This window comes from Xenopus tropicalis, chromosome 2 (genome assembly GCF_000004195.4).
Source record: "Xenopus tropicalis strain Nigerian chromosome 2, UCB_Xtro_10.0, whole genome shotgun sequence".
Lineage (NCBI taxonomy): Eukaryota > Metazoa > Chordata > Amphibia > Anura > Pipidae > Xenopus > Xenopus tropicalis.
The window spans coordinates 103,577,767-103,602,385 of NC_030678.2; the positions used below are offsets into that span (position 1 = coordinate 103,577,767).

Here is a 24,619-nt window from a genome sequence, read left to right on the forward strand (position 1 = left end):
GTACTATGTAATAATCAGTGGGTGTGCCTTATACCTTTGTACCTTTAATTTCTTGTTTTTCCGCAGTGCTTTCATTTATATAGCAGAATCACAGTCCAGTACGATCAGCTGAGCCGGTAAGAAAAATTCCGTTTCAATAACTAATTCAAGGGGATCGAGAAGAAAAAATACTATTTTGTCTAATGAAGGGTAATGTAATTCTAAGCAACTTTTCCAATATACATAAATAAGTTATTATAACTGAAACCTATAATTAAATGCTGTACTTGTTTACCACCGCTACAACATTAATGAAAGGATTAAAGCTGCAAGAACATGGGCACAGGGTTAACTTTTCTCCCAACGACATGCAAGGCCCCACATTACAGACAGGGCAAGGACAAAGAAGAAACTAGAAGGATGAAATCAGTGGTGCTATGAGCTCCCTATATAATAGGGTATGTTTAGTGACAGGGGGTACAGTCTGCAGTTAGGTATATGAACTTTCTACATAAAATATATTAGACTCCTTTTGTAAACCTTTGCCTATATAGATCTTCCGAGAGAAACCATTGGTGTCCCTAAACGTTAGAAAGCTTCAGTCATAGGTCGTACTACTTTTAGTTGTGGGTTTGTACTGTTAAGTACAAGAATACTTTTATGACATTAGCAAAGCAAACAATTCCAGGTATAAATACAAATAGTGCTTTTACTTTTGAAGAAATAAACTTAATATACCTTCTCACAAAGTATCACCCCTATCCTGAAAATGATACAGTTTACAGAACAATAAGATGACAATTTAGCTCAAGTTGTAGTAATCCATAGAAATCAGTCAGTTCGGAAAGGATTTTTTACAGTGAGAGCTGTGAAGTTGTGGAATTCCCTCCCCGAATCAGTCGTGCTGGCTGATACATTATATAGCTTTAAGAAGGGGCTGGATGGATTCTTAGCAAGTGAGGGAATACAGGGTTATGGGAGATAGCTCTTAGTACAAGTTGATCCAGGGACTGGTCCGATTGCCATCTTGGAGTCAGGAAGGAATTTTTCCCCTCTGTGGCAAATTAGAGAGGCTTCAGATGGGGTTTTTTGCCTTCCTCTGGATCAACTAGTAGTTAGGCAGGTTATATATAGGCATTTTGGTTGAACGTGATGGACGTATGTCTTTTTTCAACCCAACTTACTATGTTACTATGTTACTATGTAGTTACATTTACTGATTGCTAAGGGAGTAGTGGTCATGTGCCGCTCCCAGCCTATCCCATGGAAATATGGGAGTAATCAAAAACAGTGTGGAGCCCAGATACAGCTCACTTCTTGGCCAGGGGACTTTGTTATCCAGCTACTACATATTATTTATATTATATATTATTACCCACTAGGTGGCATTGCCATGCTAAACAAAACTAGGCAGGGTTAGGGTTCAAATGCAGAAAGCCATGCCTTAACAGTGCTCTAAAAGCTGCACTGACAACCTGTGACAGTAAACACACAAAAATCTAACTTTTCAACATTCTTTGAATAGCATTGACTATATAGGTGAATTATTCACATTGCATTTAAGTGAATGGATCTGTTTAAAATGCTACGGAGTAGTGACATTTTAAAGCTTTTCACAGATAAAAATGTCACTTTGTATATTATTAGTTAGACCCAAGTTGTGTGCTACAGAGTAGTGGCGTTTTGGGGGTCTCCTTTCAGGAAAGATGCTTACAGGCCAGTGCATGTACACTGCTCAAAAAATAAAGGGAACACAAAAATAAGACATCCTAGGTCTGAATGAATGAAATATTCTTATTAAATACTTCGTTCTTTACATAGTTGAATGTGTTGACAACAAAATCACACAAAAATTATCAATGGAACTCAAATTTATCAACCCATGGAGGTCTGGATTTGGAGTCACACTCAAAATTAACACTACAGGCTGATCCAATTTCGATGTAATGTCCTTAAAACAAGTCAAAATGAGGCTCAGTAGTGTGTGTGGCCTCCACGTGCCTGTATGACCTCCCTACAACACCTGGGCATGCTCCCGCACAAATAGCTCAGCTAGTGCAGCTCATCCAGGATGGCACATCAATGCAAGCTGTGGCAAGAAGGTTTGCTGTGTCTGTCAGCGTAGTGTCCAGAACATGGAGGCGCTACCAGGAGATAGGCCAGTACATCAGAAGACATGGAGGAGGTCGTAGGAGGGCAACAACCCAGCAGCAGGACCGCCACCTCCACCTTTATGCAAGGAGGAACAGGAGGAGCACTGCCAGAGCCCTGCAAAATGGCCTCCAGCAGGCCTCAAATGTGCATGTGTCTGCTCAAATGGTCAGAAACAGACTCCATGTGGGTGGTATGAGGGCCTGACATCCAGAGGTGGGAGTGCTTACAGCCCAACACCGTGCAGGATGTTTGGCATTTTCCAGAGAACACCAAGATTGGCAAATTCCCCACTGGCGCCCTGTGCTCTTCACAGATGAAAGCAGGTTCACACTGAGCACATGTGACAGACGTGACAGAGTCTGGAGACACCGTGGAGGACGTTCTGCTGCCTGCAACATCCTCCAGCATGACTGGTTTGGCAGTGGGTGAGTAATGGTGTGGGGTGGCATTTCTTTGGGGGGACGCACAGCCCTCCATATGCTCGCCAGAGGTAGCCTGACTGCCATTAGGTACCAAGATGAGATCCTCAGACCCCTTGTGAGACCATATGCTGATGCAGTTGGCCCTGGCTGGAGTGTGTCAGCAGTTCCTGCAAGACGAAAGCATTGATGCAATGGACTGGCCCGCCCGTTCCCCAGCCATGAATCCAACTGAGCACATCTGGGACCATTGCCACATTGGTGGATACTTTAGTCCAGGTCTGGAACAGGAGACCATCTCCCTCAGGAGACCATCCACCACCTCATCAGGAGCATGCCCAGGTGTTGTAGGGAGGTCATACAGGCACATGGAGGCCACACACACTACTGAGCCTCATTTTGACAGTAGTGGTTTTTTTCCACTTAAATTTTGAGTGTGACTCCAAATCCAGACCTCCATGGGTTGATAAATTTGATTTCTATTGATCATTTTTGTGTGATTTTGTTGTCAGCACATTCAACTATGTAAAGATCTAAGTATTTAATAAGAATATTTCATTCATTCAGATCTAGGGGGCCCGATTCACTAAAGTCCGAAATAAGGAGTGCTATTTATAGCATGCGTTAAAAATCTTATCACTTCTTATTTTTCGCTCGATTCACTAAAAGGACACTTGTCATAATTAAGAAGCGATGTTTTTGGCGTTATTTATCTTGCGACGACATATTTTCAAGCAATATATTACGCAGCGCACAACATATTACGCAGCACGCGATATTTTACGCAGAGCGCAAAATTTTCAGAATGGTAGTCTTCAGAAAGTAATGGTTACGTGGGTAATATATTGCGCTCTGCGTAAAATATCGCACGCTGCGTAATATGTTGTGCGCTGCGTAATATATTGCTTGAAAATATGTCGTCGCAAGATAAATAACGCCAAGAACATCGCTTCTTAATTATGACAAGTGTCCTTTTAGTGAATCGAGCGAAAAATAAGAAGTGATAAGATTTTTAACGCATGCTATAAATAGCACTCCTTATTTCGGACTTTAGTGAATCGGGCCCAGGATGTCTTATTTTTGTGTTCCCTTTATTTTTTTTGAGCAGTGTATTTTTCTAGTCTCTTGCATGCAGTCAGCCTGCAGCTCTCGCTGAGTGGCTTATTAACAGTAGCCGGCTCCAGTTACAACAGGGGTATTCTTGGCTAGGACTTTAATAAAATCAGTCATTTTTAGTCATCCATAACCCTCAGAATTTGAATCTATAGTTTAACCAGATTCTTTAATGCTTTGCATGTCACCAGTCATTGTCTCTTCTGTTTACTAGTTTCTTCTAATGTAAATATAGGACACAGTGACTACTAATGCAATGCAAGACAAAACAAGGACAGAGAAATAAAATGCTAGCTCTGTCTGAGCATGCGTAAACCCTTTTCAGAGCTAAACATGAGGTGGCATATGCAGTTACTGACAGAAGTACTGGCACTAATAAATCAGTTTATTTAACTTTTAAAACTGTCTTTTTTTTTTAACTAGGAAATATTCAATCTACAGCTTTTCCTGGTATTATGGCAAGGGATAAAGCCTCTGTAGTGTTCTAGGTCCTACATAAAGAGTACATCTATTCACCCATATAATTAATGTTAGAGCCCTTATTATGTTACATAGTTAGTTAGTTACATAGTTACATAGGGTTGAAAAAAGACCAGTGTCCATCAAGTTCAACCCATCCGAGTAAACCCAGCACACCTAACCCACACCTACCAATCTATACACTCACATACATAAACTATATATACAACCACTAATACTAACTGTAGATATTAGTATCACAATAGCCTTGGATATTCTGATTGATCAAGAACTCATCCAGACCCCTCTTAAAGGCATTAACAGAATCTGCCATTACCACATCACTAGGAAGGGCATTCCACAGCCTCACTGCCCTCACCGTGAAAAACCACCTACGCTGCTTCAAATGGAAGCTCCTTTCCTCTAATCTATAGGGGTGACCTCTGGTACGTTGATTGTTTTTATGAGAAAAAAGAACATCCCCATCTGCCTATAATCCCCTCTAATGTACTTGTACAGAGTAATCATGTCCCCTCGCAAGCGCCTCTTTTCCAGAGAAAACAACCCCAACCTCAACAGTCTAACCTCATAGCTTAAATCTTCCATCCCCTTAACCAGTTTAGTTGCACGTCTCTGCACTCTCTCCAGCTCATTAATATCCTTCTTAAGGACTGGAGCCCAAAACTGCACTGCATACTCAAGGTGAGGCCTTACCAGGGACCTATAAAGGGGCAAAATTATGTTCAATAATTCCCTTGAGTCAATGCCCTTTTTTATACAAGACAGCACTTTATTTGCTTTAGTAGCCACAGAATGACACTGCCTGGAATTAGACAACTTGTTATCAACAAAAACCCCTAGATCCTTCTCCATTAAGGATACCCCCAACACACTACCATTCAGTAGATAGTTTGCGTTTATATTATTTCTACCAAAGTGCATAACTTTGCACTTATCAACATTGAACCTCATTTTCCAGTTTGCTGCCCAGTTATCTAATGTTGTCAAATCGCTCTGCAAAGCGGCAGCATCCTGCATGGAACTTATAGTTTTGCACAATTTTGTGTCATCAGCAAAAATAGAAACAGTACTGTCTATGCCCACCTCCAGGTCATTAATAAACAAGTTAAAAAGCAAAGGACCAAGGACTGACCCCTGCGGTACTCCACTAACCACACTGGCCCAATTAGAAAATGTTCCATTTACCACCACTGTTTGTATTATATCCTTCAGCCAGTTCTCTATCCAATTACAAATATTATGTTCTAGGCCAATATTCCTTAATTTGATCATTAACCTGTGAGGTACTGTATCAACCGCTTTAGCAAAGTCCAAGTAGATGACATCAACTGCCATTCCAGCATCGAGGTTCCTACTCACCTCCTCATAAAAGGCGACTAAATTAGTCTGGCAAGATCTGTTACGCATAAAACCATGCTGGCACATACTAATAGTATTGTGAACTGCAATGTATTCAAGTACCCTATCCCTTATTACCCCTTCCAAAAGTGTTCCTACTACTGATGTCAGACTAACAGGCCTATAGTTTTCAGGCTGAGAACGGGATCCCTTTTTAAATAACGGCACCACATTAGCAATCCGCCAGTCTCTCGGCACCATGCCAGACCTCAATGAATCCTAAGGCATAGAGGCGGGGCAAGCATTATATGATTGACAGCTGGGATTTTTAAATTCCTGTACAATGGGTTTGGATGTGTTAATATAAAAATGAATTTTATATAGCTTTTTATGTCTGGGTGACAAGTCCTCTTTAAGCTCTTAATAGGCTTGGATATTATGCTTGTTCAAGAAATCACCCAAGCTAATGGATGCCATCACATCATAACCTGACAAGGTTCCCCTTTGCAAGCACCTTTTTTCCAGAGAAACCCCATCCTTGCTCCAGTGTCTGTATGAATGACAGCGGTATAAACAAGAGCTTACCCCTGTGATCACATGCTGCTCCAGTAATACTCCACTCCATTCCAACAGTTCCCAATGCTTTTCATTGTAAAGTGACTTCATCAAGGTTAGAAAGTGTTCTCTAAAGCTTGGAGAAGACTTCCTTAGAAGTCCTAAGAACTGGAGCCCAAAACTGCACTGCATACAGATTAATACAGAGGCAAAATTATGTTTTCATCCCTCAAGTTAATGCCCTTTTTATGCAAGACAGTGACTTGATTTAGGAGCCACTGGGTGACACCGGCTAGAGCTTGTCATCATAAAAAAATACAATACCCAAATCCTCAAATCCAGTTTGTTTGTTCACGTGTGTGTGTTCTCAGATAGCCACATTGGAAATGCTATTTGTAGCAAATAGGATCCCATAGGATTGTTCTTGAGATATTCATGACTGAAGAATCTCATTCACCCGTGTCCACATGCAGACATTGGGGCAATCACATATCCTACAGCACTGAACTGGTTAAATAGAGAAGTAGGTCAGCCAAAGCCTCCTTCACATGTGAAGTGTATTCAGTCTGTTAGATCACTGTCTCTCTATAGAATGTACTATATGTATATAAAATGTATATTTTTATTATTACATGTATGTGCTTATTAACTGTATATATGTGTATGTGCTTAGTACACAATTGTGACTATGTTGGGTTATATTTACAAATAACTTTACAAAAACCTTGAAAATCTTAAAATTATTTATAATTGAAATTTGGTTTAAAATGTTGCCATTAGGCATTTTTTTACATCCCCTTTAAAGGACATGTAAAGCCTACATTTGCCTACAATGTATATCAGTTGGGCACGTCCCCCCCCCCCAAATTGCATCATTTGTACTGCATATATCCCCCTCCACAAACATCACACACACACAGACCCTTATTCAGCATACATTTTGTCAAGAATACAGCAGCCAGCTAGAGCTGAGTTTCTATGGGAACCAGCAATGCCATCTCTTCACTGGCTGCTAGACTGGGGGCGTGTTTAGTAATCTGAGCTTAGAACAACTGAGCATGCCCACAAGCCAACAGCCAAAGCAAATTCCTGAGGGAGGGGGCCGAGTGGGTTACAGGAGGAAGGAAATCTAAGTGATTAAGGGGATGCTGCAGCCTTACTATTAAACTCTGGACAACCAGAGTGGCAGGTATTGAAAGATTTCAAAAAGGGTGTTCACTGATTCAATTTTTGTGTGTGGGGTTTACATGTCCTTTAATTCCCAGAGCTTTACACCCTACTTCATACATTCTAACTAGACAAAAGGAAGCTGAGCTAATAATATATTCAAAGGTTACACATGTAATGGGAGGGTTTTCATTTCTTTCTTAAAGTGATACTGGCAGCAAAAAACTGCTCTTCAAAATATTATTGTGAGTTACAGTACCTATACGTCATGTTGATCATTTTTCACGGATAGGGCTGCTTTTGTAAGTAATTGTTACTTGAAATCCCTAAACCTGACTGTTTTGCCAACCTGACTGTCCCTTCTCAGCCTGTCAGTTATAGCTTCTAATGCTAACGGCCTCCTGCCAGGGGCGCTTCTGCCACTAGGCGAGTTGAGAAACTCGCCTCAGGCGGCAGAAGCACCCCAGTTACCAGGGGCGGCAAAAAGCCGCTCCTGGTAACTTTAAGAGCCGAATTTTTCCGAAATTCGGCTCTTCTAGTGCAGAGAGCGCAATTGCGCTCTCTGCACTAGCGATCTCACCGCCCCCGGACCCGCTCCTGCGCTCAGAAGGTAAGCGCTGGGGAGCGGGGGGGGCGGCATCCAGGAGCCGCCTCAGGCGGCGATATGTCCAGAATCGCCCCTGCCTCCTGCTGCACAAATATGGCAGCCCCCCGATAGAGAAACATGGGGGATCAGATAAGAAGCATCAGGCAAATACTTCTATGGTAAATAGCATGCAAAGACAATGTTATGTAGATGTAAAAAAAAAGGTGGTGCCATATCTCCGTAAAAAAAGTTTATAGCCTGTCAAACCTGTTTTACATGTACTGAGAAAATAAACTCATGTAGTCTTTATTCACTCGCCAGCAACAGCTACAACTACACAGTCATTAGTTTGGATTCATAGTAAGTAAAAGTTCAGAAAGAAGCTAAAGTTTTGGCACTTTTGTGTGTGTGTATATATACGTATATATATATAATGTTATTTTATTATATCTTAGTGCATTTTAATTAGTTTAACAGGGATGTGCATATTTTCCCTCATTGTACTCTTATTTTATGTACTGTGTATATTTCTGTTTCAGGGTTGCTCTATATGTTTCTTAAAACAATGTAGGGAAATAAATAGTGAAAGCAATAGGACTATGGAATGCATTTTGAATAGGTACAACAACCTAAATTTTGTAAACTGCCATACACTGTGTTCTGAAATCACTGCACTCTGCAGTATTTAGAGTTAATTTTGTATTAGGTTAAGTATGTAGAATTAACTCACTGATTAATGTACAATATTGAGGTCTTCTAGACCCAGGCTAACAAATTTGTGCCCCCCCCTCAAGCTAATGGGAACTACATTCTATAAATGACTTGCTATCTATAACTTAATAGGCAACAATAGCATTTTGTGCACACTCTAACGGTGATCTATTGGAAGCTACTATGGTTTAGTATGCTTTAGCCAGCTCTAAAAATTTTGACTAGTGTTTGACACCCATAAGGGGCTCGATCAGTGACTGTGGGACTTAGCCTGAAAGCCCAGTATGCTGAGATATTAGGAAAATGCCCATTTGCTTTCCTAGATACATGTGAAAACATAGTCTGAAGGTCGATTAAAGACACGATTTGTGTTGGAAAAATAATTTCAGTGCTATATATTCTCAGAGCTAAGACTGAATCTCTGATTTAATAAATAAAAATCTTATAATAGGCAAAGAGGGTTCCCTCAAGAAGCACTTGATCCGTATTAATGTAATTGTGTAAGCTTTATATATGCAACTTAGATATTCAAAGTTGTTTCAAGAACAAGTTATTTGAAACTTGGAATGTGAAAGAGAACAGAAAGTACAAAAATTTGGGTTTGGAGCAGAGAGCACAGGTTAACTAGCTATGCAGTCATCAGCAGGTAGAATTTTCTTATCTGCTGATTAAAAGTAAACCTCTGACCTGGTTTCTGTACGTTGGATATGTGTGGTATGTCCATGCAGTTGTTTCTGTATGTCACGGACATCAATTCTGATACTACAGACTGCACTTTATAGCTAAGGCCCAAGTATCTTCCTCTAATTAGAAGAACTGGTGCTTGTAAGGACTTTATACTTTAATTAATTACATGTAAAAAGCTATTTTACTCCATGGGATTACATTCATTTGATGTATTACCATCTCTGCTCGATAGCAGTTGAGCATGGTTTGTGGATATAAAGTCTTATTTACCAGTGCAGTACCAGTACAAAGTGCAAATTTCAGATCCAAGTTGCCATGTTTGGTATTGCAGGTACGCAAAAAGTTGTGAGAACTGGGTTCAAGTCATGGCTAGTATCTTCAGAGTGGGGATCCCATTACTTCTGGTGCACGTCAAAAATTGTTGCAAACCACCGAGGAGAGCCTGGAATATGCACCTAATGTTAGTCACCCCTAGTATCAATAGGCTCACTTGAGCACCGTTCAATAGAAGAGGCTGAGTGGTCTGATGGGCACTTGGAGTAGGCGGTACAAGAAGCAGGTATTGACACAAATACTTTTAATAAATAGCGACAAAATGTGAACTCCGTTGCCTTTATTTTACCTCACCTATACTTGTGGCTGCATTTATAAATAAGGGTTCTAAGGGTTCGTTTCAGTTTTATATTCAGCAGTGCATACCTGTAAGTTTATCTTCTTGTTACACAGTGTTTGCAGCAATCTGCTCACAAGAAAATAATTAACAAATGTTGAACTTTGTCTTTCTAGCAAATTGCAAAATTAAAGTATAAACAGTGCAAAGTCTCCAGCTACAGATATCTGTGTGGCACAAAAAATGCCACATATTATAATAGAATTATTTTTTCCTTAGAAATAGGCCATGTACTTGTTGCACAACATGCTGTTGTTGAATACAGATATAAAAGGCTTAATAGTAATCAAAGGAACTATAGCAACAACACCAACAAAACATTTGTTTGTTTAATTAGAGATTAAAATCTGTGCATGGAGATTCTGTCTGTATCTATAACATACATGTGATAGGATTCGGAGAGCCGTAGATCTGCATTGCCATAGCTGCACTGGAGAACAATAGTATTGCTCTTTGGGGAACAAAATCCCCTAAGAGTAAAATAAAAGCAACAATTTTTCCTTTATGTGAACATGTCTCTATTGTGTTGATTGAAAAAATTGCTTGCTTGTGTTTGAGACTAGAAAGACTGGTGCATAACTGAGCAGTACCTTCACCTACTCAGGGCCGGATTTCTTTCTGAGGCGCCCCGAGGCCGCCCCTGTAGGTGTCCCCCTCTGCGCATGCACGAATGCGCCCCCCGTGCACATGCGGGAACGCGGCCTCTCCCCAGTGCGCATGCGCGAACGCTCCTTTAAACTCCCATACGGAGCAGTGGGGAGAGGTCTCGACTGCTCCGTATGGGAGCCAAATTGAAAAATTTTTCTGGCGGCGGGGCGGCATGCCGCCCCTAAACTTCTGCCGCCCTAGGCAGTGTTCACACCTCAGGCTCAGACTGTAATCACCCATATTGTTCACCTATTCACACCTCACTGTAGGAACAGTGCCTTGCAGCATTGTGTCACTGTATGTACTGCCTGTATGGCACACACAGGCAGCATAGGGCAGGCAGAGTATGGCACACACAGGCAGCATAGGGTAGGCAGAGTACTACATGTGTGTGCCATACTCTGCCTGCCCTATGCTGCCGGTGTGCCATGCTCTGCCTGCCCTATGCTGCCTGTGTGTGCCATACTCTGCCTGCCCTATGTGCCTGTGGGAGGTGAACCTGGCAGGGGTTTGTTCTGAGAGTTTGTTAACAGTTGGAAATAGCCATTAAATGGCCCCTAAGGTGTGTAATTATGTGCTGGGGGCTGCTGTGCTATCCACAGGGGAGGAGGAGGAGGCATATAGATATAAGGGTGTGTCTTAATGTGACATTATAATTCTTTCTCATATGAATGATTGTTGATATCCCCGCAGTGAGCACCAACTATTTGGGTTTTTGCTGTGCTACCACCATTAAGGTGGGCAGGGTCTTAAAAGCTCTTTTGGGTGTGGTTTGAAGTGAGTGCAGTTTAAAAAAGGGTAGGGGTCAAAAAGAGCTTCCATTAGCGGCCCTCCACTATGAATGCTAGAGAAATTCTGGCCCTCGGCACCACAGAAGTTGGACAGCACTGCTCTATCAGGTTAGCCTAGCTGCTGAGTGGTTGCTGTCCTAGTGAAAGTGCAGTGTGCTGAGTGCTACCAGCCCCCCTAAACAGCCTGGGAAAGGAGGCAGCAGGAAGTGTAAAAAATTGATCAGACTAGTAGTAGTGTTTTTGCAGAAATTTTCAATAAATCAGTCTGAAACACTACTTTTTTAAGCACATTCCTTCTATATCTAAAGGAGTATAATGCACTGGCACATTATATATATGTTCGCGGAGTTTACCACTGGAGTAGGTACGGGTGTGCTGGTGGAATTTTGGTTTACATTATACACCTCACATAAACACCCTTTATCGCATAATGGTTCCATAAAGCTATAATTATAGGAATGCTTGCGAACATTACACCACCCACCTCAGGAATTATAAATATGTTGCCAAACAAGTTATGTGGCCAAGAAAACGAAACAGAAACTTTTAAATACAAATGAGGGTAGTATTTAATTTTTGTAGTAATTAAGTCATTTTTACGTAATTAAAGAAATATTTGGGGCATGTGTATGCCAATGTGAATAAAACTTTTTTTTTCTTTTTGCCATTTCTAACTGAAGAAATAGAAGGACACTCTACATAACCATATAAAAGCATTGGTCTTAAAAAATGTGCCAGGTCTTTCTCTGTAGCTTCTAAGTACTTATTCTCTGCCCTCCTGCTACATCTCTCTCTTCTGCACTGGGGGAGGTTGGAATTGATTATGATCAATGCGTCACAAGTCTGACTTCTCTCTTAGACTGTCAAATGCACGTTTTCTCCAATGGTGTATTTATGCCACTGTGCTTCCCATGTTGTGTACTGACAGGAACTGCATCCGCAATTCAGTTCTCAGATGGATCAGATTTTGGTCCAGAATGGCATACTTTCAAGGTTTTAAGTCAAAATCTATCAGTGTGTGCATTGTAAAGCCAGGGCAAAAGGCAGCAAATCACAATGTGTGTCACTAGACTTGCTCTATTCCATCCATAGGCATTCCACTTTTGTGCTTAAATATGATCTGTTATTTCTCTTTCTGTGTACACTTTTTTTTTTGTACACCATACACAATATGATCCAATCATACACCTTGCTTCTTCATAACAAGCTTGTGCCATCCAAGTGTTGTATTAAACAAGATAACAGTTAGAATCAGTTAACATGTGCTTACACAGTGTGCCCCAGGTGCACGCTGTACCCACTGCCCGGGTAAATAAATACAAAAATGGTGAAAACAGCAGCACTCCGATTGTTTTGAAAAATGTGAATCTTTACTCAAGTGCCAAAGGCAACATTTCAGGCTTCAATCCAGCCCTTTATCAAGACTATAAGTACAAATACCTACAGGTGTTTAAATACCCACAGGAAGAGGAGGATCCATCCATATTCACCTCCATTTAACCCATAGTATTCTGTGAATATATTTAGTGCACACAATGAAATGCAAACTAAGTGCCTATGCATACAATATAATAAAATAAGTGCCCTGTGGCATGTATCACATATAACAAATTGAACAGATCTTGAAATGGACAGCATCCTACTGCAGTGTATTTCATCCATCAAATACCTCTCTGGCTCCAATGCCAAATTCAGGGGACAATTAACCCCGGAACTAATATGGATCAGGAGCTCCCACATCTTTAAATCTTACTGTCTTACATAAACATTATAGGGGTAAACGTTGCCTTTGGCACTTGAGTAAAGATTCACATTTTTCAAAACAACTGGAGTGCTGCAGTTTTCATCATTTTTGTAAACAAAATAACAGTGTCACCAAAGCTCTATTCCTGAATGAAGGCATTAAACGGAAATGTCATATCTGCATCTGGCCTGTGCTTTGTTTTGACTGATATCTGATAATAACACAGAGAAGTCCTGAGTGTAATGTTAATAGAGTCCAGGTTGTAATATTAACTATAGGCATAATCACACATGAAACATTTATTTTGTGCACAAAAAAATCATAATTTTAGCACAAATTAAAAAGGCCAGGGGTACCTTAGTGCTCCTTGGTCCCTGAGCTCCTCCCTCCTCATTTCACATCACTGGATGTTTCATCAGAGTGCAAATACATTTATGATTGTTTTGTGCACCACATGAACATTTTATGTGCTATACTGCTCGTCATTATTACTATTACATTATTACTATATTGTATATTCAGAGATTAGGGCAGTATTCATATGTGTATTAGGCTGCTTACTCCCAACTACTTGTTGTTATTGAGTCAGGGCCAGAAATGTAATTCTGCATTAACACTAACATGGCCAAATCATAGGGACAAATTATATAACTGGTTATATTAAAGCAACATCAATGTCTATGTCACTGAAGTGTCTGGTAAAAACACCACACTTACCCTACTAGCCGCATATAAAAAGCAGCAACATATAAGATAATCAGACTCCTTATTTCTTGGTTTTTTTTTATAATAATAATTATTATTAGAATGAGTCTCTCTAAGCAGATGGATTTTCATTTATCTTTTCACCCTCCATGTAAATCCTTCCTTTTTCCCTGTCATTTTGACCACATCTCCCATCTGTTCAGCGTGCCATTGTCCTTTCTGTGCCAGCCAAGCTGTGTGTGCCATTCTTCAGCATCCTTGCACTTCTGTGATCTGTTCAGTCTTTACCTTTACTAAATGAGTATGCAAGATACATGTGATTGCGTATGAGTGAAATGTAAACTCTTTCTCTGATGAGTCCTTAGGGCACACACTGACTGGTGGTCAGGAATTGTTGGGGCTGTAAAATCGGATTTGGAAGGGAGGGGCAAAATCTTGCTAATGATGATTAAAACTGCTTTGGGTGGAGGCCAAAAAAAAATATATTGCTCTATACTAATTGTTGTACTAAGGAATTCTTGTGGGTGTGCCTAAAAGATCTATATTTGGCCTTTAAATATCACTTTAAAATAGATTATTTTGTATTTACATATCCACCTCTTCCCTAACTCTTGAAATCAAAATCCAGAGCTCTTCTGACAATGACAACACTCTGTTTAGTTATGTATTAGAGCTCAGTGGCAATGGTGAGCTTTAATGACCCTTTTAATCATTAATCCCATTGGGTCAAATAGGTTTATCTGCCTTGTACCTGAGATACTGAAATAACTTTGTTTTTAACTATTGGAATGGCCTGTATTTGGATTACAGGAGTGCCCTCTTCCTTTTTTCTTTGAAAAACAGTTGAACAGTTGGTCCGCACCCTAGAGCTGAGGGTCTGAGGCTGGAGCACCTGGACAAGCCGTCCACCTTGGTAAGCTTTTTACAGGTTACGGGTGCTGCTTTGCTAAACTTATACGAGAGTTTTTACTGTAGGAAAGTGATTTTGAAATGATTTCTATTATTGATAGGAGTCAGTAACTTTTCAATTTTTACTTGTGTCAGGTAAGAATGTGCACCCAAGGCTTAACCTCTCAGTTGGATAAAGAAAATATAATATGATTAAGCCCTTATTTTTTTCTATAGAGAATTGTGTGCAAAATAATTCCCCTTGTCTGATACATGTACTGTATATAATAATTAATGATCATGGCAGGAGCTGTCATAGGGAAAGAAACTCTTAAACATGCCATTATTTTTTCAAAAACAGCTTAAAACTTTGACATTTTCTCTAGGTTGTTCCCTGCCAATCCATGAAACAGCAGAGAGACACGCACACGTGCAATACAATACTTAGGATTCTTACAGTCTTTGGTTGTTTCGCCGTACATGGTATGTATGCAGTCTATGTTCTAAGTGCGTGTTTCGGAAAATATTTTCAGACAGGGGCCAAAATAGAACCCAACATAAGGGCTTTTCTTACAACCACCTGAGATCCAAATTTCAATACTTCACCCAGTTTCAGTTTTCTTTTTGTTTATTAATGTATTCCTTTCTGTATCCAATGCTGAATTAAATGTATCACTAAGTACCTCCATAGAGTACCCCTTTTCAATTAACCTATCCTACAACTTACATGCTTCTTTCACAAATATATCATCAGTATAACATTTTCTTCGTAACCCAAAAAATAGAATACCTTGATTAAAGTGGCACGAGTCTTCCCTCAGCAGGGAATTTCCTAAGCACATCTTATTTTGTATCGTCATGATTATATAATTTCCTGTAATGGAGATAAGTAGATCTAAATAAACAATCACTTTTGTACTTAAGCAGCTTGTAAATTTAAGATTTAATTTGCTATTAGTCAGACTGATGGCAAATTCACTGAACTGGTCACCCGACCCCACCCACACAAATAGTTAATCATCTATAAAACAACGTAAGATGTTGCTCTCGGTGCCCCCAAACCAGGTAGTTATTTTTGAATTTCTGACTTGGGGGCAAGTTTTGGTTGAATAAAAACAAGATTTGCTACCAAATAAAGCCTCCTGTAAGCGGATAGTGTGCATAGAGGCTGCCTAATAGCCAACCTTAGCCCTTATTTGGCACCTCCATGAACTTTTATGGTGCTTGTGTTGCTCTCTGAGTTTTTTTTCTTTTGACTGTGGCTCACAAGTAAGAAAGGTTGGGGATCCCTGTTCTAACCCATATAAAGGTTGGCATATGTTGGTGCAAATTGTGCCGCAAAGCAGTCCCACACTCCTGGAGGTAATATACCCCCAAACATGAAGTAATTGTGCATCGGTAGGTACCATATGACTTCTACAATAAAGTCCTTTGCTGCATCAGTATAATGACTATGCCAATCTAAATGGTACTTAATTACTAATATGCCATTTGTGTGTGGTACAAGGATACTACATTAGCTGCCCCCCAGCCATGCTAAATCATGAATCAATCTCAAAACCTCAGTAGTGTCCTGTACAAAAAAAAGCCAGTTTCCTAAACAATTATTGTAACAACAAATCTTTAATTTCTGAGAATCCTTTGTTGAGGGACGGGACCCCTCACAAAGGTACATCTCTGCACCCTCTAAATGTCTCAATGCCTCCTTTTCATAGACAAAGGTGTTTAAAACCACCCAAACCTTTTCTTTATCTGCTTGCTTAATGTCAGCCACATGCTGCTTACACCCTCACTGTAAACTGAAACATCATTCAATGAAACAGTTATCATCTTATTAATAGAATATTATTTTTTTATAATGCTTTTTTTTATAATGCTTTTTAAGAGCCATTTAAGAAATATGAATATTTTTCATGTTTATTAAATTCAATTGTTTTTCATTCTTTTGTTTGTTTCATTGCTTTCCAGAGCAGGTTGATGTGCTGGGGCAACTGCACAAAGACATTATACTGCCATGTACATTTACACCAGGGGAAGATGTAGTTATTCACTGGTATAAACCCAACAATCACAAACAGTTTCTGCATATTTATATCAATGGCAAAGACCAATTGGAAAAGCAGGATAATACTTACAAAGGGAGGACAGAATTATTTTCAAGTGAAATAAACAATGGAAATGCTTCTCTCCTATTAAGAAATATTCAAGAATCTGATGCAAATCAGTATGTCTGTTATGTGGGGACATACACAGACAAAACTGAAGCTATTGTGAAGTTAAATGTTGCAGGTATGAAACCTTTTTTATATTTATATAAACTTATCTCATTATTAGACACTGTGACACATGGAACAATAGTATTTAACTCTTGTTCCATTACAGTGCATAATGGAGTAGAGTGTGAAGGCCAAATCCTACAACCCAAAGCCAACATTCCTTCTTGAAAACCTGTAGACTTATTTTTAATTTAGGATTTAAAGTTGGATAGAAATAGATGAGGCTTAAAGATGACAACTGGCTAAGATTCCCTCTGCTTTGCTGAAGAATAGCAGTCAGGTCTATACTGGGAAGCCCTCACTAGTGAGGGGAAAGCCCCTATGGATACACTTGCCTCCCCAGTAGTGTCTAAATACATCTCTTTAACCTTCACAATTTGTGATTTGGTGTAATGCCCCTTTTATGTCTCTAGTTGTTAAAAGGGAAACTCCTCCAGTCAGTATTGCTGTAAGTTGTGAAATAAAATGTGTTGTATAGTTTTCAGATGTGTAGAGATGCATTTTATAGCATTTATCATAATTTAGAAAAAAAATCCTAGGTGGCCACTGTTTGTTTAAACATTTATCAATTTAATTGCTGACCAATTTGCCAGGGGTGTGCTGCAGCAACAAATAATCTATGGCACTAGCCATCTGGTACTTGAGACTTTTGCTGGTAGCTGAGGCACTAACCTCAGAATCTACAGCAGTTACAGGCCTTATATTCTTGTCAAAATTAGCACTCAACCAAGCAACATTCACAGTTGTATTTACAACATGTGCTTGGGCATTAGACAACAGCAGAAACACTACAAATGGCAGTAGGCTTTATGATCCATTTCCCCCAGTAAACAGGCAATACACTGATGATGCACAGTGAAGCAATCATTATGCTTTAAGCCTTTTTCATTTTAATGGAAAACACAGAAGAATATATAAAATTGTGCCCATGATTTCTATTCCATTCCTTATCCAACATCAGTGTGAGGGCATCCCTTTTTTATAATGTATTTTTAATTCAATTTTTATGTGCAAAAAAATTAGCAGTTGTACATACAGTATAATGTACTTGGCCTGTAGATATGACCTTTAACATGCTTCAATATTATTTCTTGTACAGTTAACTATAAATAGATTTACATTTACAATTTAGATTCATATTTACAGCTTTTGAAGAAAACTCTATGGAATATGATGCACAGAAAGACAGTATTCGGTGCTATACAAGGAAAGCTACTCCAGCGGGTTCAGTCACAATAACATGGAATACAGACAAAGATGTTGGTAAACCAGAACAGACTACCGACAGTTCTTTGGAAATAAACTCTTCCAGTATTCTACAATGCATAATTCACCACTCTGTCCTGAAAATTAGCTGGACAGGAAAATGGGAAAAAAAGGGTAAGTTTAATAGTCAGTTTTTCCTTCTATGGGCACAGTCCTGATAGAGATCTACCTTTGTCAAAAAATGTTTAAATATCATGTAGTCAGAAGTTATTGACTGGATGAAAATTTAGATTGAAAAATGCACTCAAATAAGTGAATGGCATCTTTGAAGTTGACTTAGAAATGTGCAGGCAAGTTTGAACATACCATCAGAATCCAAATAGTTATCCGTGTTCTTTAGAATAGGAAGTAGACACAGAACGGGACACAAAACTTTAGTGGGCGAGCAAGTGCTTTGCTTTCTTATTAATAAGCTCTCCCAGTTTCAGAAGCCCATGTCCCCTTAGCAAATTGACATTTTGAAAGGGAATTGGGAGGAAAAGAATAAGAGAATGACTTAGACAATTCCGATATGCTAGTCACTATTTTCATCAAACATCTAAAGGAATCCTCTGCCTTTAAAATGACTTATGCTACTGTTCCTACAGCTAACACAGATTATATAAAAGGACCAGTAATTTCTCAAAAAATGAATGCAAAAATATATATTTACCATCTATTATGATAGTCAAATGTGAACATTTTACAAAAGCATGTGGAAATTGGACCACTGCCCCCTATGGGTCTAGCTACATTAAAGGAAAAGGAAAGCCTAAGTCACTTGGGGTGCCAAAATGTTAGGCACCGCCAAGTGACTTTAATCGCTTACCTTGTACCCCGGGCTGGTGCCCCTGTTAGGAGAAAACAGCACCAGCCCGGGGTAGCAGCGAGCATTTCCTTCTACTGTGTTGGCTTGCGCACGCGCATTAGAGTGAAAAGCCAAACTTTTCACTCTAATGCGAATGCGCCGGGCCAGGGATTTTGCCGCAGAAGAAACACGGAAGGAGGAAGCGCTCGCTCCAGGTACCCCAGGCTGGTGCTGTTTTCTCCTAACAGGGGCACCAGCCCGGGGTACAAGGCAAGCGATTTAAGTCACTTGGGGGTGCCTATTGGTACGTGTGTGGTAAGCTTTACTATAGTGGATAATGTATATGTATGTATGTATGTATGTATAACTTTATTTATAAAGCGCCACAAGGGTACGCAGCGCTGTACAGTCTTACAGAATACAAAATTACACACAGGGAGGACAAGTGATATAATAAATAAATATATATATATATATATAAGTGCCATGTGGTATGAGACACAGTAGGAAGGAGGTCCCTGCCCTGTAGAGCTTACAATCTAATGTTTCTTATTGATTGTAATGTATCAACAAAAACAAATTTGATCCTCTCTATGATACTAAACAGTGCTTTACAGACATTTGTTTTGGCATTACTGAAGTCACTGAATTTATCACACTGTTAATGCTCAAATAAGATATTTATTTGGGGTTTTGTTCCTTTGTTTTTTCAGCTTCTAATGCAACTGAACAAGAAAGTGTTAAACTTGGATGTGACCAAAGCACAGATTTAGGATCTAATTACTCGGTTACTTGGTCAAAGAATAGCTCACAAGTAACTGAAATAGCATCAACAAATAACTTATCTGAGCCATTTAAAATTACTGATTTCTATAAAAACAGAGTCCATCAGACTCCTGGCCAGCCAGTACTGACATTACAGGATCTCCACAATGAGGATAATGGAGTCTATCAGTGCACCATCAAAACACAAAGCAGTATTAGTATTACTGTGATTAATCTCAGTATTACACACTGTAAGTATGTCCTACACTTATCTGCCTAGCAACTGGTGATTGTATTTTAAAGAAACAAGGAAATTGCAATACAAAGTGATGTAGACAATTGCTTTAGTCTGTATTAGTGTGAATGCAGAAAGAGGTATCCCTTTGTCTTGCTTTTTATATATATATATATATATATATATATATATATATATATATATATATATATATATATATATATATATTTATGGAGAGAGAGAGAAAGCATAATGTGCCCCCTGATGTAAAATATAAGGATATTTTCAGTCCATGGGTACATTATTTATGATGACCCACAAGTTTACAAGTTTCAGTAAATCATGTGATGGAAATTGCACCACTAAGCACTGATTATAACAAGCACTGTTTATAAGGACACAATTTACAGGAGAACGCAGGACAAAAAGCCCATGTGTAAGGGTGTGTAAGGGTCCTTAAAACCTAGCTATTAAAATGTCCTTATACCAATAAACTGGAGCTTTATAAGAATAAATTTAGCCATTACTAAATTTAGCAAGGTTGTTATCATAATTAGCTAGTGGCCCTTGCTGTCAGGAGCAGTATAAGCCTGTAATTGAGCATTACATATTTATGAAGTTTTTTAATTAGGCGTGAAATGTATTCCTTATTATATCATATATACCACACATCACTATTCCCAGTGAGCTTGTATGCAAGTACCACATGATAAGGTTACCAAATTATGAAAGTGAAATTGGGGGCAAACAAAAGTGCACTGCCAGCAGCACCAAGATTTTGCCAAGCTTACACCTCTTTGCCACTCAATTTAAAGCCACATTCAACACCACAGTCCTACAAACTGGTTTGTCCCTGAAGTAGAACACATTTAGGGCTACATTCATCAAATCACGAGTTTGAATCCCGAGTGGGAAAAATTCGGATTGGATACAATAATTTCTGAAGATCGCAAATATCACCAAAATGCTTATGAAAAAATCGTATTGTCACGATAATATTGTATTGGCGATCCGAAATTTTCGTACCGAATGATTTTAAACAGCGGGAAAACCTTTCCGACTTTGATCCTTCTGTGCATGATTTTGGAAGCCTCCCATAGGAATCAATGGCACTCTGCAGCTCCAACCTGGCCCAAGGAAAGTCACGATAACGAAGCTTGAATGAATCTTGGTACGAAATTGTTGCGCAAAATACGCTCGGAGCGTTCGTGCATTAATAAATGTCCCCTTTAGTGTTCAAAACGTTGGATTAATAAGGATTTTTTGTTCTTTTTTAAAGTCCCTGTGTGTGCGGCACTCTGTTCTTCATTTAAATATATATGTGTATATAAATATATATATAAATGTAAATATATATATATATACTGCCTTGAGCCATAAATAACCTGTGATGGATTTCTTCTGAGTGCAGGACGAAACACAGCCCATTTGACGTATTTACACAAATCATGTCGCATTCCACCTGCATTTGGTGCCTTGATGCACCTGTGTGAGTATGGCGAGATAAGGATAAATGGCCTGTGTTTCCTGTGTGAGGGCTCTTATACTGATTATTCTTGATTTGCTTGGGTTTTTGCCAATTTAGAGGGCACCTATCTATGCTGATTATTTTATGCGGCTTTAAATGTGTATACCATTTTCTTTCAGATCCAAATGTGAATAATCGACATCATTACTTCTTCTTTGCTGCTTTAGTTATTATTCTTCTATTAAGCTTTGGATTCATATTTTGTGCAAAAAACATGAAACAGGGTCGTGAAACACACGTGTGCCACTATATTCCACCCCAATAAGAGGAGAGCATCAAGCAGCAACTCACTACACATTTTGGATTGCTTCCATCATAAATGGATACAAAGCAATCCAGGCGGCTCATTGCTGTGGGACTGAGGAGTAAAGCCCTGAAAGAACAAATTAAAAGACAATAAAGTAAAAAAAATACCTGGGGTGTCAATCTGTTAGAACAAGATTGAAGTTAATAACTTCTTACCACACATCAATATGACTCTTCTTTAATACAACAAACCATCCCAGGGTACCTTGCTGCAGAGCATAGTGTCACCGTCCTTTCTTTGCTCCTTGGGTACCTTGCAGCTTGAGCATTTCAGTAAAGCTTCTAAGAAGAACTGTGCATGTACCCAGCGCACCTGGTATACACAGGGAGAAGTTGGTAGCGGACTTGGCAACTGTTGACTGTATTGCTGACTCATTGTCTGATAACTGGGGCAAAAACTATGGCCTCTCCAATCAACAGCAGGGTTTATTTGGACATTTATGAAAAAGCCTTGACTGTATAATATAGGGGATGGATAAACACAGGACCTCCTGTGTGATGGAACTGTTTGCCTGGCTATATTCTTCAGTGGGGGCAACAGGCGCCTTTTATTAGGTATAATATTTTGTACTAAGCACTTATATACCAACATGAATCACTTTCCTTAACCTTGTTACTTGCGATGGTAAAGTAATGAGGACTCATTTACAAAGCAAGTGCAAGTTGTACCATTTTTTTTACCCACAATGAAGTACTATTCCTCAGAGTGACACCTGACATGTTGCATGCACTAAAACTTAGGTGTGATTCACTGTTGAAGATATAAACTATGTGTGTTCATTGTGTCTGTGTGGTTCCAAATTGTGTTAGCATGCGATTCAAAAGGTGCAAGGTAGATATAAGATACATATAATTTACATATAAATTCCAGGGTGCCCTTGAATCCATGCCTCCTATATTTAGCACCTTATTTAGCCCTTAGATGTTAGGTGCAAGTATTTTTGCGATTGTGATTTGTGTTTTACTGATGGCAGTTTGGTGCTTTGTACTGTACCTTGGGTTGGTAAATGAGCCCTATAAGTATCAATAAACTCAGGGAATCAAAAACGTGGGGGTTATTTATCAACATTCAAATTAAATTTTTTTCTGCAATTCAAGTTTTTTGTGCTAAAAGCTTGTGTGTTCATGTAGAAGTCAATGGGAGTTGTACGAGGCAACGTCAAGCTGCGATATTTATGTTTTTTTAAGTTAATTCAAGTTTTTTAACTCAAAATTTTGAGGTATTCAAGTTATTTTATTGGAATGAGTTTACCCATATTAACAAATAAGGGAGCATTCCAGTTTTTTTTACAATGCAAGTTTATTCAAATTAGAAAAAACTCTTGAATTCATAAACTTGAAAATTCATAAAGAAGCCCAATAATCTGCAACATAAACAAAGGGACACTATTGTGATTTTTCTTGAAGTGATTAATGGCTTATGCTTACTTATTCTCTCTAGCATTCTACAAATGAAGGAGACTTTTTGATTGATAATGGAACATGTCAGTTACATTAATCCGAATTACATTTACACACCCTTTAGTAGTGCTGCATTATTTTCTGTTAAACTTGAGGTTTAATGTGAATTGCCACAAGTTTCAGACACTGTCACATGTATTTCCAGCACACAGATGTGCTATATTTGTGGCAATTCAAATTGTGTACACTGGGAAGTGGAGACAATTCCATACACTTTGTTGCTACTACCTTTCCACAGTGTATGTACTAAATGCTAACAAATCCACTGGTGTGACAATTACCCTTAGGCATATGACACACATTGATCAACCAATAACTTACACTACTGTTCTAATGGTGGTCCAAGGGCCAATCTATTAGATGGGGCCACTTTGGCCTACCACAGAGCCAAAGATCCTACTTCTGAACAAACAAGCAGATCTTTTTGTGTGTAGCCAGATCAAAGTGAAGGTAACTCTAATTTCTGGCATCCTTCTCTTCTGGCAGAAAAAAATATGAATTTGCCCAGGGAACTCTATGGCAGCCTAACAATACCGTCCCACCTGATTCAGGTCTTTGTAACCAAAGCAAAATCTAAATCCGGAAACCAAAACCTGGTGAGCTTCTATAGAAGACAATGGATCAAATATGTAATAGTGAACAGAACAATGTGATTTTTGTTGTGGATTACTTTGTTTTTTGCAAATGAATGTGATTTAAAAAAAAGAAAGTACTGATTACAAAAAAAATTGGTAAAGGAAGGCATAGGATTTTATTTAGTTAGATTTATGGACTAGTTTCTCCATTCTGTACAATAAATAACACTCTGAGTCAGTTACCTCATTTTCAATAAAAAGTATATATTTGTATCTGTGTGTTTCTCTTGCCATTCCTTCTACAGATTACTCATTTATTAAAATCTTAAAGCTGTCTGAATTATATTCCCCTCAAGCCTTAAATATAATACAAAAAGCCACTTATGTTAACATTAAGGGGGAGATTTATTAACATTAGAGTTTTTATGAGCTAAAAAAAAACCTCAAATTTGACTTAAGTTTCAAAAACTTGAATGTCTGGTATTTATTAAGTGCTACAAAAAAAACCTGGAAACCCGAATGTAAAATTTCGGCATCTAAATACTTGCGAGTTTCTATAGAAGTCAATGGGAGTTGTCCTAGGCAAAGTCAAATCATTATTTTAATTTAAGTCTTTTATTCACACGAGTTTTCCTTATTAATAGATAAGCGAGCATTTGATATGTGAGTTTATTCGACTTAGAAAAACAAACTCGAGAATTAATAAATAAGCCCATAAAAGTTACATTTCTTTTTGAAATGTTGTCTTTCTAGTACACACACATACTATCAAATCCCCACAAATG

General features: G+C 38.8%; 1 protein-coding gene across 1 annotated transcript; it reads left to right on the top strand.

Moving 5' to 3' along the window:
- Positions 1 to 14,424: 14,424 nt before the first annotated feature.
- On the top strand, positions 14,425 to 24,105 carry hhla2 (HERV-H LTR-associating 2). Its single transcript, NM_001128644.1, is given in 5 exon segments — positions 14,425 to 14,660; positions 15,022 to 15,118; positions 16,604 to 16,924; positions 18,058 to 18,291; positions 19,678 to 24,105. Coding segments are annotated over 4 exon segments (966 nt in total). The 5' UTR covers positions 14,425 to 14,660; positions 15,022 to 15,039; the 3' UTR covers positions 20,010 to 24,105.
- The last annotated feature ends 514 nt before the right edge of the window (positions 24,106 to 24,619 follow it).